General features: G+C 42.9%; 1 protein-coding gene across 1 annotated transcript in view; it reads right to left on the bottom strand.

Moving 5' to 3' along the window:
• Positions 1 to 9,734, bottom strand: part of LOC145411866 (sodium/mannose cotransporter SLC5A10-like) — a 34,013-nt gene extending 24,279 nt beyond the window's left edge. Inside the window, exon 1 of the mRNA XM_080281825.1 lies at positions 9,709 to 9,734. Coding sequence (XP_080137951.1) covers positions 9,709 to 9,734 — 26 coding nt within the window. The remainder of the gene's footprint in view (positions 1 to 9,708) is intronic.
• Between the last annotated feature and the right edge of the window lie 6,210 nt (positions 9,735 to 15,944).

The following is a 15,944-nucleotide window of genomic DNA, read 5'->3' as shown; positions in this document are numbered from 1 at the left end:
ACTCAGAGTAGCAGAGGGGCCACGACTGCTTGGAGAAATTGAAATCTGTTGTGATGGGTATAGTACTGTCTCCTGTCTCTCCTGTCTGTTTTTCCTGTCTCTTCTCTGTCCCTCTTGTCTTTGTCTCTCTTGTCTTTTTCTCTCTCTCATGTCACTGTCTCATGTCTGTCTCTCTTGTCTGTCTGTCTCTTATCTGTCTCTTTTATGTCTTTCTCTTGTCTGCCTCTCCTGTCACTCCTGTTTGTCTGTTAGTGGTTACATGATAGGGGTCCAGTTGAAATAAGAACTGAGTATATTGAAAGCAAGAAGCACATAAAGAGACTAGTGAAGAGGAAAAAGAAGGAGGTAAATGAAGATCTGGGAAGAAAAATGAATGCGAACTACTCTGAAAATAGGAAGTTATTCTGGAAAAAGGTGCGGAAATGTAGAAGTGAAAGCGGAAAGAAATGTGATGGTGTGAAGGATGCAGTTGGTAGGTTACTAACCCACAGAGTTGATGTAAGGACCAGATGGAAAGAATATTTTGAAAGCCTGATGAACGGGAATAGAGAGAGCAGAGCGGCTGTAAACATGATTGGTTTTGGGGGTGCGCAGAGAAGGAATGCAGAGCCAGGAGGCGTGACACTCGCATAGGTGAAAAGTGCTGTGAAACGGCTGAAAAATGGGAAAGCAGCTGGGGTTGATGAGGTGTATGCAGAGATGATTAAGTGTAGTGGAGACAGTGGAATGAAGTGCTTGTTGGAGATATGTAAGAAGGCATGGATGAGTGAAACTGTGCCTGCAGAGTGAAAAAAGGCAGTGATTGTACCCCTGTACAAAAATATAGGTGAGCAAAGTGAGTGCAAGAATTATCGTGGCATAAATTTATTGAGTGTGGTAGGGAAGGTATATGGAAGAATTATTATAGAAAAAGTAAGAGAGATATCAGAAGTCCTAGTGAGTGATGAACAGGGTGGTTTTAGGAGTGGCAGGGGATGTGTGGATCAAGTGTTTGCAGTGAAACATGTAGCAGAGAAGACTTGTGAGAAGGACCATAAGGTGTTTATGGCATTCATGGATCTGGAAAAAGCATATGACGAAGTAGACAGAGAGGGATTGTGGAAAGTTTTGCACATGTATGGTGTAGATGGTAAGCTGTTAGGTGCTGTCAAGAGTTTTTGTGATGGTAGCGAAGCATGTGTAAGGGTTAATGGGCATCTAAGTGAGTGGTTCATGATTGGTGTGGGAGTGCGACAAGGTTGTGTGACGTCCCCATGGTTGTTCAATATATATATATGGATGGGGTGATGAGAGAAGTAAAAACACATGTAATGGAGAGCAGGATGGCGTTGGTAATGAATGGTGATAGGTAGAATATCTCAAATTTGTTGTATGCTGATGACGCAGTACTGCTTACAAGTACCAGACAAGAACTAGGTAGGCTAGTGCAGAGTTTTGCTGATGTCTGTGAGCGTCGTGCCTTGAGAGTAAATGTAGAGAACAGTAAAGTGATGGTTTTTGAGAGAGAAGGTGACTCCCAGTGTGATGTCACAGAGAATGGAGAGAGACTGGAATTGGTGAGAGAGTTCAAATACTTGGGTACAATGATAGAAAAAAGAGGAAAATGTGCAAAAGAAGTTGAAAGTAGAGTGACACAAGGAAGAAAAGTGGCTGGTGTAATGAAGGCCTTGATAAGAAACAGAGGCTTGAGTGTTGCAGCTGGACGAGGCTTACATGAGGGACTGTTAGTGCCAACTCTAACATATGGATGTGAGACTGGTGTGGCATGAAAATGACAAGTCAAGAGTAAAAGCAGTGGAGATGGGACTGTTGAGGAATGTATGGTATGTGGAGTACAAAGGGTCGATAGGATACAAAATAATGTGATTCATGAAAGGTGTGGAGTGAGGAAGTCGGTGGACACCAGAATCGAAGAGAGTGTTCTGAGATGGTATGGTCAAGTGGAAAGAATGGATAACAACAGAGTGGTGGAAAAAGTATACCTGAGCGAATTTGAAGGAGGGAAGAGGCGCGATAGGCCAAGGAGAAGGTGGAGAGATATGGTGGATGAGTGTGTGAGGAAGAGAGGTTTGGAAGTCGGTGGGGCTAGGGAACTGACAAGAGATCAAGCTGGCTGGATGAATTTTGTGAGGAGAAGTGCATGATCAGGGATTTTGGCACCCCTTGTGAGCATGGCAGCGTCCAGATTGACTCAGTCGGATACGTTTGTGTGAAGCTGCAGAATGTGGTGAATTTTTTTGGCTATCTGGCGGAGCCAGGATTCCGGGGGCTTGAATGGGGAGTGAATGGAAGTGTGGCCTATTTGGATTGGGCAAGTTTGTGCTGTCTGGACATTGCTACTCCTCACCCTGCCCTTGGGTGGGAAAGGAGGTCCAGATGATGATGATGATGATGTAAAATCTGCTTCCAAGGAAGAAGGAACCAAAGGCCAGGAGCCCACAAACCATTCCCTCCAAGAAAAAAAAAAAAAAAAGAAGAAGAAAAAAAAAAAACATGACAACAGAGAGGCAAATTCAAGATCCATTCACTTCAAGATGCCTGGACACACTGAGTTTGAAAGACCAGAAATTTTAGGCAGCACGAAATACCAGGAATCTAAAGGTGAATGTAGGGAGGAGTAAAGTTATGGGCATTGAGAGAGGTAAAGTCAATGAATGTACAGTGAGGTTGGATGAGGAGGAAATGGAAAATGTGAGTACGTTTAAGTACTTGGGTAGTGTGATGAGTAAGGATGGAAGTTTGGAGGGTGAAGTGCTTGAAAGGGTACAACAAGGAAGAAGGGTCGCTGGTTCCTTGAATGCAGTGATAAGAAACAGGGAAGTGAGCATGGAAGTGAAAAAGTTATTACATGACAGTATTGTGATGCCAACTTTAATGTATGGAAGTGAAGCTTGGACGCTGTTAGAGGGACAGAAGTCAAAAGTGAGAGCAGTGGAAATGAGGTATTTGAGAGGAGCCTGTGGAGTCACAAATGAGGATGTGAAGAAGCGTTGTGGTGTAGATGTGGATGTGATAGGAAGCATTAGGAGAAACACACTGAGGTGGTTTGGCCATGTGGAGAGGATGGAGAGTGAGAGACTGACAAGGAGAGTGTATGTGAGTGAGGTGGAGGGGGAGAGAGGGAGGGAAAGGCCAAGGATGAGATGGAGGGATGGAGTGGAGAGGTGTATGAGAGAGGGGTGTGTGAACTGGGAGCAGGGCAGTGAAATGGCGGGGGACAGGGTGATGTGGAGGCAATTTGTTTGTGGCCACCCCATATGGGATTAAGGCGTCTGACAATAGATGGATAGGTAGGAAATACCAACAAAGGAAGACAGTTCTACAGTTGACCTGTTGCATACATAAAGGATTGGGAGTAAAGGTTAACTCTTGCGTTAGAGAGCTGCACAGAAGAGGGATGATGTGCTGCTAGATGGGTCCTAAGTGCCCCCTGTAGTGGCGGAGGGATGAACGCAGACAGTTCAGAGGAGCAGTGGCCATTGAAGTAGTATTAGAAAAGAGACATGGATGCATCAGTGGGGTGCAGACACAGAGGTTGAAGGGAGCCAGTAAGAAGAGGAGGGTTAATGAGACAAAAAGCATCTGACTCCACCTTGATGAGAAATACTGAATGTGGGGAGCCTCCCCACACGAGAGATGTACTCTACACAGGTGAATAAAACCTGTGTATAAAGCCAACAACTGTGCAGGGGTAAAGAAGGAATGGAGTTGGCTTAGCACACCTAATCTCTTGGAAGCAGATTTTACAAGAAAGGTAATATGATCTTTCCAAGATAAATCCTGAGAGAATGAAACCCAGGTATGTTTAAAGATGATGCAGGATTGAGCTGGATACTATTAAAAATCAGAGGATACTCCTTCAAAACATTTTGTTGGGCTCAAAGATATAAGAACTGAGTTTTTGATGCATTAAAAACAACAAAAATGTTTTTTACCCAATCACAGATAGAGGCAAGGTCAGACATTAGGTGTCCCATAGCCTCATCCCTTGTTTGTTGAAGTAACTGCCGAGGTGGACGCTGCCGTTTCATTTGTCGTTTCATTTTTAAAGGCTCCAACATGCTTGCATGTGTCGGCCTTTGGTCACCTAATGGTGGCTTTCCACACTGCACGGTCCATGTGCAGCCTCCCTGTTCAGTCTCTTAACCCTGAGGTCACACTTAATGACCTCGTCCCATGTCTTTCTCGGTCTACCCTTCATAACCCCACCCCCAATATTAACACTTCTCACCTTCCTCACCAAATTATTATCCCCCATCCTCTCCACATGTCCAAACCATCTCAATCTACCTCTCCTCATCACAACACCAATACACACCAGCCCCATCCTACCTCTCAACACTTCCATCGTAAACCCAGCCCCCCTGGACCTTGCACGCAGAAACGCACTACTATTCTATCTATCTATTACCAGAAGCCGTTCGGGGTGGCCACAAACAAATCGCCTCCATGTCACCCTGTCCCCCGCCATTTCACTACCCCGCTCCCAACTCACCCCCCGCCCTCTCTCTTATACCTCTCCACCCCATTCCTCCATCTCATCCTTGGCCTCCCCCTCCCTCTTCCCCCATCCACCTCACTCACATACAATCTCTTCGTCAGTCTTTCACCCTCCATCCTCTCCACATGACCAAACTACCTCAGTGTATTCCTCCTAACGCTTCCTATCACATTCACATCCACCCCACAACGTTCCTTTATATTCTCATTTCTCAGCCTGTCTCTCCATGTGACTCCACAGGCTCCTCTTAAATAACTCATTTCCACTGCTCTCACTCCAGACTTGTGTCCTTCCAGCAACATCCAAGCTTCACTTCCATATGTTAGAGATGGTATCACAATACTGTCATGTAGTAACTTTTTCACTTCCATGCTCACTTCCCTGCATCTTATCGCTGCTTTCAAGGAACCAGCAGCCTTTCTTCCCTGCTGTACCCTTTCAAGCACTTCACCCTCCAAACCTCCATCCTTACTCATTACACTACTCAGGTACTTAAACGTACTGTACTCACATTTTCCAATTCCTCACCATCCAACCTCGCTGTACATTCACTGACTTCACCTCTCTCAAAGACCATCACTTTACTCTTCCCTACATTCACCTTTAGATTCCGTTTCTTTACACACTCTCCCAAACTCATCCACCAAGCCTTGCAACTCTCCTTCGTCTTCACTCAACAACACAGTATCATCTGCAAACAGGAGTACAGGGAGTTTCCAAACACTACCCTCTCTCACCAGGGCCATTCCAACATCCACTACCCTACCTTGTATCTCTTTTATTACCCCATCCATGTACAGATTGAACAACCATGGAGACATGACACATCCCTGTTTCAACCCAACCTTCAAAGAGAAAAATTCACTTAGTTCATCATCCACACGCACTGCAGCCTTAGCACCATCATACATACTCTTCACAGCATTCAACAACTTCCCATCAACTCCATATATTCTTAATACTTTCCACAATCCTTATCTATCCACCCTGCCATATGCTTTCTCCAAATCCATGAAAGCTGCATACAACTTCTTTCCTTTCTCTAAAAACTTTTCCACTAAAGATCTAAGAATGAATATCTGATCTACACAACCTCTTCCCTTCCTAAAGCCTCCCTGTTTTTCTCCAACTAATTCCTCTGTTCTTTCTCTAACTCTGTCAATAAGTAGCCTACCATACACTTTTCCTATTATACTAAGAGGACAGATGCCCCTATGACTACCACACACTTCTTTTTCCCCTTTTCCTTTGTACAAGGGAATAATTATACCTGACTTCCAATCCTCCGGGACTCTACCTTCCTCCCAGGCCAATCTGCACATTTTCCACATCCATTCTACTACTATATCTCCCCCATACTTCAGCATTTCACCACACCACACCACACCACTACACATCCACCTAATCATTGTCATTTCTGTACGTCTGAGCCGGCGAATATCCTCCTCTTTTACTGCCCAGGTTTCACTACCATACAACATTACACTCCTAACACATGCTGCATACAAAGACCCCTTAGCTGGTAAGGAGAGCCCTCTCAATGTCAGAAGAGGCAAGAGCTCCCTGAACTTCTTCCAACCACTTCTCACCCTAGCCACAGAGCTAGCTCCAGCCCCACTCCAGCACACAACATGTCTCCCAAATAACAAAACTCTTCCACACACTCAAGAGATTCACCAGCAAGTTCAATCCTTTCACGCCTGACAATCTCCACCTGCTCTCCCCGACACACTGTACACATAAAATCGGCATTATCTCGCAGTCTACCTCTGATACCACTACAACTCTTATGCGCCCATTTATCACAACAGCACATGGCCAATCTCCCTCGTCTTTGACAGTACCGCCACCAACTCTAGATATCATCACTTTTGTTTAATCTGCATTTACCCTTAAGCCCTTGTGCCCCAAACCATCTCTCCACTTCCTAAACCTTTCTTCCGCCTCCCTTTTGTTCTCTGCAATCAACACCAAATCATCAGCATACAACATCTCCCACGGAAGTCCGTTTCTAATGTCACATGAGAGGGCTTCAAGTACTGTACCATGATAAACAACATGGGACTCAAAACTGTGGGAAGCGAATGGAAAGGTGACGAGTGGAGTCATCAGCATATGAGTGGATAGGGTTAGTTTTAGAGCTTAGAAGGTCACTGATGAATAGAAGGAAGAGAGTTGGAACACCACTACTGATAACTCTAGAAGAACAGTGACTGTCTACAACAGCAGCTATACAACGACTAGAAAGGAAGCAGGAGATGAAGGTACAGACAGGAAAGAAACATTAAGAGGACAGTTTGGAAATAAAAGATTTATGCCAGACACAACTGAAAGCCTTTGAGATGTCAAGTGCAATTGCAAAGCTTTCACAAAAAGTCCTGAAAGAAGGATGACCAGGATTCTGAAATGTATGTGAGAAGATCAGCAGTGAAGCATCAGTGGTGGAACCCAAACTGACGATCCGAAAGAAGGTTGTGATTGGAAGGGTGCTTTTAAATTACTTTGTTAAGAATAGACTCAAAAACTTTTGAAATGCAGGTCATCAAAGCAACTGGGTTCCATAATACATGGACACTGTACAGGTAAGTAATTATCATACGTTTAGATTAAAAGACACTGTACAAACTGTATGGTATACCCATTTGATTCAGTAACTGAGGGATGAGTAAATGCAATCCATACCTAAGTTATCAGTCTCCTTTCATATAATATACAGAGTACTGCACTGCATTAGGGCAGGCTCTACCAGATTTTCACCACAACTGGGGCTCAATAAATATCAGAGACACTGAAAACTACTTATCGTCATATATGTCTGGGAAATATTAGTTTGTGCCAAAAGTAGGTCAGCAGATTTATTACCATCCACAATGAAGTCAAGCTAATGTTCACCACTTTCAACTTCAATTGTAAGTTAACCCTCCTCAGGTAGACCTACAGTTTTGCTTACAACTTAGGCACCTGGGTCTGTCAGACCCTGCTTTCAAAAAATGCTGTAGTGTCACACATGTTTTATATAATGAATTCCAGAATATCCTACAATGTATTACCACAGGTTTTATCAGTTACAAAACTATGTTAATAAGTTTTGATTCACTGAACTCCACATATTCTTTAAAAAATTATGAAAAAAAAAAAATGCCAAACTAATTTTTTTTTTTCCCAGTCACCATACGCAAAATCAAAGAACACCATGGGCCTTGCACTTGTGTCACAACTTGAGGGATGGAGGAACTTCATTATGGGCATTGTGGATCCCACACAACATAAAATCAACTTGCAAACTCATAGTAAAAAATTCTCCCCCCTCCTCAGGTACAATTGGGTCTCACAGACCCGACATGCAATTTGCTGTTTCGTCGTTTCATTTTTGAAGGCTTCAACATGCTTGCATGCATCAGCCTTGGTCACCTAATGGTGGCTCTCCATGCTGCACAAGCCATGGTATATTGGAAAAACAGAGAGAGAGACAAAAGTAACCCCCTACACCCTGCATGGGCACAAAAAGTTAGGAAGCTGCTGAGAAGGGCAGGGATCCCAGACATTTATAAGTTACTGAACTATACCATCGAAAAAACTGCCCGGCTCTGTCAGACCCAGGTGTAGCTGAGGAGGGTTAAATAGGAGTGTGATAGAATGATGCAATGCAATGGATACATGACATGCAATCCTTAGAGAGAGAGAGAGAGAGAGAGGATATACAGTGTTCATATTTTGGGGGGAGGTGGCAACGTTGGGTCTGGTTAGTACTTGGATGGGTGACTGCCTGGGAACACCAGATGCTGTTGGCTCGTTCTCCCTACGTGTGAGGTGGGGTTGGTGGAGGATTAGTGCCCCTCCCTGTAAAACAATTAACTCTAAGCCCTTGGCCACCCCGTTTGGGATACATGGCGTCTGGCAATGAATGAATGAATGATTCAAATCCGTATATGATTTGATTTCAACATCCTCCTTAACTCCAAGATATGCTGCTACATCCTTCACAGTTTGAACACCCTTTCTGTAAATGCTAGTTACCTCAGCTGACTCCTTAACTCGGTGCAATATATGATTTGGTCTTCTAAAGATGATATCTTTCTCATCCTGTTAATACTCATTAAGCTGTTTCCACACTGCTGCTTTAAATCCCTCACTTTCATTGCAATCTGTTTTTTCCTCCAGCTCTTCTACCCTGAACTTCCTTGCTGCCATTTCCTGTTCTACTTGTTTCATTTTTCCCCCTAGTTCCTTTAGGAAATTCTTCGCCTTGAATAGATCTGGGATATCTCCTGAACATGTGTTGCAACTGTATGTCCTACTTGAACTTGCAAAATATTTCAACACTTCTGGAGTCATAGCTATCTTGACACATTTCATGGGGCCATCAGGAACAAGCATCACACATGATCCAGTTAAAAATGTCATTCCCTGGCTTTATTAAACACTAAGTTATTTTTCCCAACTGCAAAGTTCTGGTCCTCTTCAATGATATTCCTATAACACTGCAGTAGCTACCAGTACTTGTTATTTGGCTGAACCCTGAGTTTGATCTTTTGGTGTCTTTGGTGTACAGTACATACTGGCAGTTTTGCTAGCCCTCCATCCTGGGAGACTGACCACTTTCATTATACATATTTGTCTTAGGCGGCTTAACTGACTGTGGTAACTACCTGCTCTGTCATTTATGACCCAGCTCCTCTGTCATTTTATAACTGGTAAGCTAAACTGTTGTGGAAGTGCTGATATGACAGAAGTTTCAAAACACCTTTGTGAGTTTAAATTTTCAAATGGAATATTTACTATAAATACCGTACTTAATATTTATAATATTTGTGAGTGTTACCAGGCATTCATTCAGGAAAGATAGTATGTGAGATATACTGTATACACTTGGTTCTTGGTGCTGTGTTCCAAACTGTGCACATAACAGAGTAGCAATAGGTGGACTTCCTTGTGACTAGAATAGGGCAAAAATTACACAACTTATTAAAAAAGGAATAAAAAATTACCCTCTTATTTACCTGCCAGAGTCACTGATCACTGTGGTTTCCAAAATAATGGAAAGTGTAATACACCAAGAGCTCATAAAGTACCTAGATAAAAATAACCTCTTAAAAGACTCACAACATGGACTAATGAACGATGGAAGTTGTCTCAAAAACATGTAATGTTATTTAGTTGATGTGTTAAATGCTGTAGACAGTCAAGGCTGTGTTAATGTGAATTACTTGGACTGCAACATGGCATTGAACATGGTTCCTCACCACAAGCTGATACTTGATTGGTAACTTAGAGGCCTAGGGAATAGGGTAAAGTCTTGGAGTTGAGCAAGCATTTCTTGTTTGACAAGTTCCACAGGAAAGTGTGAGATGTAAAGTTTAAGACTGACTGTCAGTCCACAGTGGTGTGCGTCAGGGGTCGGTACTGGGTCCAGACTCTTTGCAGATGATGCAAAGATCTATCGAGTCACCAACACCCAGGTGGATATCGAAGTGCTGCATAAGAGACATGAAGAGACTGGAAGAGTGGAACTGGAAATTGCTGCTTAACTTTAATAAAGTGCAGGGGAATGCACTTCAAGAGCAAAAACTTGGAGGCATAGTAGTTACCAGCTGAGGGGACATTACAAAAACCTAGTCTGGAGAAAGACCTTGGCATAATGGCATCTTCTGACTTAAAATCTTCGACATATGTTGTAAAAGTTGCAACCCAAAAGTCAACATGGGGTAATCAAACAATTATTCTTTTTCCAGAACAAAGTAGTTGTATTGCTTCTTTCTTTGTTCCCCATTTACCCAATTCTGGACTACGGAGTGCAGTGCTGGTCTCCAGATCTGATTCACGACATTTACTTAATGGAAATGATGCATTGGAGGGCTACAATTTTAATCACAGATTGATCACAACTATCACATGAGGAGTGATGCAAGAAACTAGGACTGCAAACTTTGAATGACAAAAGGAAGAGGTGGGGGATATGACAGAAACTTACAGGTATAAACTACTCCAAGGATATGAAGGCATTCCCTACTCCCTACTACTCCAAAGTGCAGCAACCAGTTAACAATACATGTATCCATGCTGTCTAAACCAGCTCACTGGAGGACAACAGTGAAAGGAAACTGGTTTCCAAATCAGGCAATAAATGACTGGAATGGACTCCTAGAGAGTGTAGGAACAGCACCCATAACTGGCACTTTCAACTTTTCAAGTTCAGAGTACAGTATACAGTATAGGCAAATAAGTGTTTGATACTTGCTGGTGGGACATTACAAGAAGAGTTACCATATTTTCTTATTCCCCAATACAGTAAATATTACTAGGTACCATAAACATTATAAACTGCCAACTGCCCAAAGGAAATTTCAGTATACCACCGACATTCAAAAGTATAGTACAAATTGACCAAACTGTCATGACAATATTGATTTCTGTCTCTGTCGGTTTCTGCAATTCAGAAATATTACCGCTATCAGCATCAAGTCCATACGAATGATTCTTCTGCAGTCCCCACCCTAGTATCAATTATTAGGTTAATCAATAAATATTTGGTAACTAATTTGTCAAGGGTAGCAAACCTGGCACACAAAAATAATGAGCCACCATAGACAATTCAGCAGCTACAGTAGTGGACAAAACTCAGTAATCTATCAGAAGACAGGGGACCTATCCAACTATCTACTTTCAGACACCTTAATCCCATAAGGGGTGGCCACAAACAAATCACCTCCATGTTGCCCTATCCAATGCCATTTCACTGTCATGTTCCCGGCTCACCCCCCCCTCCCATATACCTCTCCACTCCATCCCTCCATCTCATCCTTGACCTCCCCCTCCCTCTACCTCACTCACATTCTCCTATTCAGTCTCTCACTCTCCATCCTCTCCACATGGCCAAACCAACTCAATGTGCTTCTCCTAAAGCTTCTTATCGCATCCAAATCCACACCACAAAACTCCTTCACTTCCTCATTTGTCAATCTGTCTCTCCGTGTGGCTCCATATCCTCCTCTCAAATGACTCATTTCCACTCATTTCACTCTTGACTTCTGTCCCTCGACGATTTCCAAGCTTTCCTTCCATACGTTAGAGTTGGTATCACAATACAGTCATGCAGCGACTTTTATACTTCCATGCTCATTACCCTGTTCCTTATCACTGCTTTCAAAGAACCAGCAACCTTGCTTCCTTGTTGTACCCTTTCAAGCACTTCAACCTCTAAACTTCCATCCTTACTCATCACACTACCCATGTACCGTAATTAAATGCACTCACATTTTCCACTTCCTCCTCATCCAACCTCATTGTGCATTCAGTGATTTCATTTCTCTTGAAGACCATAACTTTACTCTTCCCTACATTCACCTTTCAATTCAGTTTCCTACATACTCTACCGAACTCATTCACCAAGCCCTGCAACTTCCTTTTGTCTTCACTTAGCAACTCAGTATCATCTGCAAACAACAATACAGGAAGTTTCCACATACCGGTACTGCCCTCTCTCATTTGGGCAGGGGACCACTTCTTAAAAAAAAAAAAAAAAAAAAAAAACTACCTCTGAACTGATTCAATGACAATGTAAAGTGCATATTCAAATATGAAGAGAATTCACCAATAAGCAAGAAAAAAGTAATTATACCAGTACAAAGGATTGGCTAGGTTAGGATACACCGAGTTATGGTAGGTTAGCATAAACTGGTTTAGGTTAGGATAAATAAGGTTGGGATGTTACCAAAATTTAGTTAGGTCTGGATAAACATGGACTGATAAGAGTAACTTTATTTAAAAGTGGTATTCTAAGATGTATGTCTGCCTTAGTGCAACACACAATGGTGTCTGTCTGTCCTCTAGGTTGTTACAGATTGTATACAAATACTGCTTTTAATATGTGTTTTTCCACTTTCAAAAGAAAAAAAAAAAAAAATTACAAACGCACTCAGAAAATAATAAAAGAATACCATGAAGAGCTAAGGTAAAAAAATAAAAAAAAAAAGCAAACTAAAGTGGTTTGCCTTCTTATACAGAGAGAGAGAGGAGTAACTGAAGTTACTGTAGCCAGTTTATTTCATCTGAAGAGACTGGACTATCCTCAAAACATGGAAACTGTCCTGCTGCAGGGGTAAACACACGCTTTATTTTAAGCAGCGGAAGCATCTTATCACATCAGTTTTTCTTCCTGATACTCTTATATTTTTCTGATCATTCTTGGGGTGGTAAATAAACACTTGTTAAATTTGTTTCCCCTGCTGTTTTTAGCTATGTTTGCTGACAACTCTTGTTTGATTTATCAGTGCAGTGACAGAAGGGACTGTCCTGACCTGTGTTTGACCAAACCTAACCCAACCAAGCTTACCTGTAACTAATATTTTTAGCTCAGCTGGTATAACTTTAGAAGTAACCAACGTTACCAATTTTCATTATATTATGTCCTTGAACTATTCTAACTAAGACTTACCTTTTAAGCCTAGTCTGAGTTGGGGGAGCAAAGTTTGTAGGGGTAGTCATATAGTGGCTTAGGTTAGGCTATCGCTCAGTAGTGCATGAATGTCGCGCCATATTGGCTGGTGCAGGCTGTGCACTTGGGTCTATGTCAGGCCCTAGGTTAGGTTAGGTTAGTTTAATGCAAAATACTGTGTTTTTAATTAATTTTGATCTCGATTTTGGGGGATAAACTCTATCTATCTATCTATAGCCCGACGCCCTAATCCTGCAAAGGGTGGCCGCAGACAAAACGCCTCCAAGTCACTCTGTCACCCACCATTTGCCTCCCCTCCCCCCAACTCACCCCCCCCTCCTTCATATACCTCTCAACTCCATCCCTCCACCTCATCCTCGGTCTACCCCTCCTTCTCCCTCCCTCCACCTCACCTACATACACCCTCTTAGTCAGTCTTTCATTCTCCATCCTCTCCACATGTCCAAACCACCTCAGTGTATTTCTCCTAATCTTTTCAACCACATCCACATCTACCCCACAACGTTCCTTCACTTCTTCATTCGTCAACCTGTCCCTCCACGTCACTCCACATGCTCCTCTCAAGTAACTCATTTCCACTGCTCTCACTCTTGACTTGTTCCCCTCTTGCAAGGTCCACGCCTCGCTTCCATACGTCAGGGTAGGGATCACAATACCATCATGCAGTGTCTTCTTAACTTCCATACTCACCTCCCTATTTCTCATCACTGCTTTCAGTGTACCAACAACCTTTCTTCCCTGCTGTACCCTTTCACGTACTTCATCCCCCAAAGTTCCATCCTTACTCATCACACTACCCAAGTACTTGAATGCACTCACATTCTCCATATCCTCACCATCCAACCTCACTGCACACTCTGTGACTTCATTCCTCTCAAACACCATAACTTTACTTTTGTTTACATTAACTTTCAGCTTCCTCCTCCTACACACTGTCCCAAATTCATTCACCAAACCTTGCAACTCCCATTCATCTTCACTCAACAATACTGTATCATCAGCAAACAGCAACACCGGAAGCTTCCAAATCTCACCCTCATTCATTAGGGCCACCCCCACATCCACTGCCCTACCTTGTACCTCCTTTACAACCCCATCCATTTATATATTAAACAGCCATGGAGACATTACACACCCCTGTTTCAGTCCCACATTGAGATCAAAGAACTCACTCAGCTCACCATCCACTCGCACCGTAGCCCTAGCTCCCTCGTACATACTCTTCACAGCACTCAACAATTTCCCCTCCACTCCATATATTCTTAATACCTTCCACATACCTTTCCTATCTATTCTGTCATAAGCTTTCTCCAAGTCCATGAAGGCAGCGTACACTTTCCTTCCCTTCTCTAGATACTTCTCCACTAAACATCTTAGAACAAATATCTGATCTACACACCCTTTTCCCTTCCTAAATCCCCCTTGTTCTTCTCCAACTAGCTCCTCTGTCATATGCCTAACCCTATCAATGAGTATTCTACCATATATTTTACCAGTCACACTAAGAAGGCAAATACCCCTATGGTTACCACATACTTCTCTCTCCCTTTTTCCTTTGTACAGAGGAACAATTATACCTGATTTCCAGTCCTCTGGAACCCTTCCCTCTTCCCAAGCCAATCTACACAACTTCCATATCCACTCCACAACAATCTCACCCCCATACCTAAGCATTTCACCACACACTCCATCAATTCCTGGGGCCTTTCCCAGCTTAATCTTCTTCATCGCTTCCACTACTTCCGACCTACTGATCTCTTCCTCCCTCCTCTCATCTCTTCTTCTCCCAGCCATTCCCCAACCACTTATACTCACACTGCTCTCACTCTCTACATTCAACAAATCCTCAAAGTGCTCCTTCCATCTCCTCAATTTCTCTCTCTTCTCCACCAACAATCTATTATTCCTATCTTTCACTCCCCTACTATTTCCCCTTTCACACTGCCTTACTTTCTTTACCTCCTTCCAAAACAATTTCTTACTCTCCCTCCATTTCACACTCAGATTCCTCCCAAACTCTTCATCCACTTTCTTCTTACTCTCCTTCACCAGTCTCTTAACCTCCCTTCTCCTGCTTACATATACCTCTCTCTTCTCTCTCTCATCTTCTCCCCTACCTCTACTCGCCAACCATTCACCATATGCCTTCTTCTTTTGTTCCACAGCTCGTTTCACCTCATCATTCCACCATGCTGTCCCTTGCACACCCTTGCATCTCCTCCTCACTCCACAAACCGCCTCACACGCTGCGCTTATCTCTTCCGTGAATATCTTACATACGTCTTCCACCCCTTCCATCTGCTCTAGCTCATACCTTCCCAATCATTCTTCCACTATGCTCTTATACTCTGTCCTCTTCTCACTATCTTGCAATTTCTCCACTCTTCTCACAGGAGCTGCTTCCTCCTGTCTTCCCCTTCGCCTCCTCAACCACTTTCTTTGCAGCTCTACCTTGGCCATCACTAAGTGATGGTCCGAGACTCCATTCCCCCACCCTCTCCACACCCTTGCATCCAACACTTGTCTTCTCATTCGCTCATCCACACACACGTAGTCTATCATTGCCTTTCGTTCAACAAGTTCACCATCCATCCTCCTCATTACTCTCCATGTATACCGGTGGATCATCTTATGACGAAAGTAGGTGTTGGCTATTGCCAACCCCTTACCAGCACAGATGTCCACTTCCGGAAATCTTACTCAAAATTCCAAAAGGGGGATTTTCCCCCTAAAATGAAGGTCAAAACTCATTAAAACAGTATTTTGCATTGGAAAACATAAAAATAGTAATAATAGAAAACGTTGGTTACTTCTAAAAATTTACCGCTCAGCTAAACTAAGTTATGCTAACCTAACCTAACCTAACCTCCAGCTGGGAAATGGGAAACAATCTATCTTTGAGCACATTTAAGTCTTCCATTATGCCAGAAACAATCAATCATAGACAAGGCTTAAGTAATGTGATGATAATAGGAAGAGGTAAAGTTT

Source organism: Coenobita brevimanus, chromosome 91, assembly GCF_032717465.1.
Source record: "Coenobita brevimanus isolate Jiangsu-jjx chromosome 91, ASM3271746v2, whole genome shotgun sequence".
Classification (NCBI taxonomy): domain Eukaryota; kingdom Metazoa; phylum Arthropoda; class Malacostraca; order Decapoda; family Coenobitidae; genus Coenobita; species Coenobita brevimanus.
Note: the sequence above shows the minus strand (reverse complement) of the source record. Positions and strands in the feature narration are given on the sequence as shown.